General features: G+C 46.8%; 1 protein-coding gene across 1 annotated transcript; it reads left to right on the plus strand.

The window, feature by feature from the left end:
- Window positions 1-3,764, plus strand: MBOAT4 (membrane bound O-acyltransferase domain containing 4). Its single transcript, XM_006035279.1, has 3 exons — window positions 1-119; window positions 1,721-1,945; window positions 2,819-3,764. The coding sequence occupies exons 1-3, from the start codon at window positions 1-3 to the stop codon at window positions 3,762-3,764; spliced, it is 1,290 nt and encodes a 429-aa protein (XP_006035341.1).
- Window positions 3,765-4,251: the final 487 nt, after the last annotated feature.

A 4,251-nucleotide genomic window follows, 5' to 3' on the forward strand; every position in this document is an offset into this window, starting at 1 on the left:
ATGGAGTGGGCAGATCCCTTTCTTCTTAACCCTACCATTTTGTACCAGATGCTGGCATTTCCATTTGCTGTTCTGTTTCACTATCTCTGCAGCTTTGGGTATCTCTCTCCAAGTGCCAGGTATGCTTTTGTATTTATGTTATGTTCATCCGTGTGATCTTTTTTATAAACACATTTTATGTTAACTGTGGGTTTCACAAAAAAAGAGAATTTTGCCAACTTCTTTAATTGGTTACAGCAAAGACCTGGAAACCAAATTTTTGGAGCCTATTCATTGCTCCTCTATTGAGTCATAACATTATTTGGGACAAATCACAACCTCTGTGTGCCTCAGTTTCCTCATAAAGGAAAGTTTGTGTTTCATTAGGGCTTTACACTGTTTACAAAGTAACAATCATTTGCCAAGTTTCTAAAGTACAAGTACAAATCACAGGTTGAATCATGAATCAGTGAACACATTTGTGATTCTATGGTGGGAGTTTCATAAGCATCTAAGTCAAACACTTTCAATGGACCTGTGCTTGTAATGTAAAGGCTTTTTAAAAATAGTACCTCTGAAGACAGGTATGTAGGCAGCAATTATGGATTGTAGTCTTAGGAAGGGAAGAAGAAAGAAAAACGCACTGGGTTTATTTAGGGCTTCTACAAGTTAGAGGGTCTGATGCTTCAGGGAACCCATTTCTGTACCACATCTGAATTATGCTGGATTGTAGGAAATCCCTTTATCAGAGAATGGAGTGTCAGACAGATGCTGCCAGGAGCTTATGTCATATCTCTTACAGACTATTCAAATGACAGCACTGTAGGGAATGGCTACATCCTGGCTAAAATCATTTTTCTCCAACCTCTCTGCTACGTTTGATGCTGTCAATTTTCCTCAGAAAGAGGAAACAGGTATGTAACCAAGTAGAAAAAGTTGACATCAGAGGAGCTGTGGGACACCTGTACCTTTGGAAATCAGGTTGTTCCCTGTTAGGTACTCAAGGCTGAAAGATTTTTGTCCACAGCCTCCACTGATGACTTGCCAACAGGAGATCAGAGATGAGTAGGTGATTGTACTCTCTGTCATTGTACAGCCACTGAGAAAGCCATCACTATCATTCTCTCTCTAAAGAAATATGCTCTTCAAATTGCAGGACTTCAGGATCACCTGGACCTGTATCCTCATCTCAGATGGAGATCCTTTCTAGAAGGCTGCCTGTTTGGACAAGGCTTACAAGTGGTCACTTACGATCACAGTGAGGGTGTTGCCATTTGTTCAGGACACAAAGGCTAGCCCCCTGGGACAGGCGTTTTCCAATTTTTCCATCCCCTCAGGGACTGGGTTAGCTGCACCCATCTCCCACAGGTTGGACAGAAAGTATCAGATAGGTGGTTAAAACAGAAGAAAGCATAAGGTAGACCTCCTTATTGAAGAGAGATTGTTCAGCTCTCTCCAATAAGCCGTGGTAAGTTAGGAATAATGGATATGGAGTACGACACACTGGACCAGGTGCCCTATTTTTCAAGGACCCTGAAGTATTTGACTTCTGGTGTTGTAACAATGGCCCTCTTCAAGCCTTTTAAGTCTTTGAGTACCAAGCACTGCAGGAAAAAAACCAAACACCACAGAACAGCATGGCAGGCTTACCTGCTTCCAGGAGATGCTGACTGGTTAGGTAAAGGTAGGGGGTCAGGAACCTGATACAGCAACCTTTGCAGATGTCTTTGCTTCCTTCTAGGTATGTTGTTCTTCTGGTTGGAGGCTTCCTTATAGCATGTGCTGCCATGGGATTGTATGCCTTGTTGCTCTTCATCCCAGCCTTGTGCTCGGTGGCCATATTCCACTCAGTCAGCCCACTGCGGGTCCACACATGGGTGTTTGTCTTCCAGATGTCTTGGCAGACACTCTGCCACCTTGGGCTGCACTACAGAGAGCATTATCTGCAAGAAGCCCCATGCATCAGGTAACAAGTAGCAGAGCACAAGTCCATCTCCTCCACCAAGAGATTTTTGCTTATAGTGAAATCATATCAAGACCTTTCCTAACTTTACAGCTGGCAGGGGGTGACAGAGTAGAATAAACCTGTTACTTGGTCTGTGTCCCTTAGTTCTAGGCAGTCTCTTTCACAGGAAATACTACAGCAAACAGCACCACGCAGGGAAGAACAACACAGTTTGTCTTGTTGTGTGCATTTTAACATTTTAGAAACGAGATTCTCCTGTTCCCCTCCAGCATTAAGCTATTAAGTACAGCTTGCTTTCTATTGGGTCTCACCATTAGCCTTCCATAGCAATCAAGAACTTAACAGCTCTTTGATTAGCTTTTAGGGGTGAAATTCAAAATTCACCACATTCCTAGTGCTCCAGGCATTGCTCTGGCTTGCACCGATTGTGCTGGGTCCATTTCTCTGCTGTACTGTCATTGTAGGGATGGGGCTGTTCACTTTCATACAGGAATAGAAATAGGAGCCCAGAAAATAACCCAGAAGTTGTGTTTCATGGTCAGGGTGTGCGAACTGGGGATTCAGGCTGGGGTCAGAAGCATTGATGCAACTGTAGTCCATGGGTTCCAAAGTTTGGAAGTCGAGGGGTGGGGGGATGGAGATTGCAGATAAGCAGCAAAGTCTGGCTCAGCCATCTGTCCATCTGCCTGGGATAATGAAAATGGGCAGGCAAAATGTGGGGGCTGCTGACCGAGTGCTCAGAGTTTAAAGAGGGGCCCTGTGAGCACCATAGATGCATAGAGCAAAGTGCCAACAGCTGAGGGCAGCCCCTCACAGGCTGGGGTGTTAACAGACTCCATACATGAAGGCCCTACTCACTCATCTCCTTTTCAGGCTATCGATTGCTCTTTCTTCTCTCATGCTGCTGACCCAGAAGGTCACATCACTGGCTCTGGACATCCATGAAGGGACAGTGACAGTGACCTTTGAGCACAGGAGGAGGAAGGAGCCCCTGCTGGGAGCATTACCTTTCTGCAGCTACCTGCTATTTTTCCCTGCCCTGCTAGGAGGCCCCCTGTGCTCTTTTAAGAGATTTCAGGCCCAGATCTTGTGCTCAAGTCTACCATACTTCACGCAGTCCCTTTGGGTTGCTGGCCAGAAAAGTCTTTGGGCTCTGACTCTGCAGCTTCTGAGACTGGCTATGAGAGGGCATGAGGGCACACTGACCAGCCTGGCATATTGTACTCGCTTTGGCTGTGTGTATGTTGTGTGGATTTCATCTCTGCTCTTCAGACTGGCCTATTATTCTCACTGGGCCCTCGATGAGTCTCTCCTCAATGCAGCAGGCTTTGGGCTGGCTCTTGGACATGACCCTACCCATGGAGACCTCTCAGGCACAGCTATGTGGACCCTGGAGACCACACACAGGATAGCCTTGTTCACCAGGACCTGGAACAGGAGTACTGCCCAGTGGCTGAGGAGACTCATCTTCCAGCGCAGCCCAACCCAGCCTCTGCTGGCTACCTTCACCTTCTCAGCCTGGTGGCACGGCCTCTACCCAGGGCAGGTGTTCGGCTTCTTGTGCTGGGCAGTAATGGTGGAAGCCGATTACCGGATTCACCCTTTTCTAAGCAACCTTACAAAATCCTGGTGTACAAGGTTGCTGTATAAAGCCCTGACCTGGGTCCTGACTCAGCTCATTATTGCATACATCATGGTTGCTGTGGAAATGAGGAGTTTCTCTGCACTTTGGCTACTGTGCACCTCCTACATCAGCTTCTTCCCTCTCCTGTATTGCATTTCACTGCTGCTGCTAGCAAAGAGAGCAACACAGAAGTGAACCTTGCCAATAGCTCTCCCCTGCCTTCTGTCTCCATGCTTCTCACCCAAACCATCACCAGGAACAGTGCATAGGAGCCAGAGATCATTAGCAAGGGCCTCCTCTTTAACTGAGACATTACCTGCTTTAGGTCAGGTTGCCTGCTCTGCCTATGCTCATTAAGTCAATCATCTGTAGTAGGACTCCTATTTCCACCACAAGGAGGGAGCACTGTGAGCCTCCAGCCTAATCTCCTGTGCAACACACATTACAGCCTTCCACCAGGATCCCTGCATCCAATCTATTGGCATGCCACTGAACCTGGGTGGACCCTTTGGCAAGGGCTGCCCAGTTTCCCCTTTGTACCCAGGGGGTGGAACATTTTGCACGTCCCCTAGGTGGTCTGGACCACAGTATCATTGCCCTCCTTATTAAATATTCATATTCTTTTCAGGTTGAATTTTGTAACTAGTCAACTGCCAGTGACTAGCTATAAGAATAGGGAAAG

This window comes from Alligator sinensis, unplaced genomic scaffold, assembly GCF_000455745.1.
Source record: "Alligator sinensis unplaced genomic scaffold, ASM45574v1 scaffold208_1, whole genome shotgun sequence".
Lineage (NCBI taxonomy): Eukaryota > Metazoa > Chordata > Crocodylia > Alligatoridae > Alligator > Alligator sinensis.

Coding starts and splice junctions, on each gene's coding strand:
- MBOAT4 (XM_006035279.1), top strand. CDS start 1: ATGGAGTGGGCAGATCCCTTTCTTCTTAACCCTACCATTTTGTACCAG. Junction 120..1,720: donor TATCTCTCTCCAAGTGCCAG/GTATGCTTTTGT, acceptor GCTTCCTTCTAG/GTATGTTGTTCTTCTGGTTG. Junction 1,946..2,818: donor CAAGAAGCCCCATGCATCAG/GTAACAAGTAGC, acceptor TCTCCTTTTCAG/GCTATCGATTGCTCTTTCTT.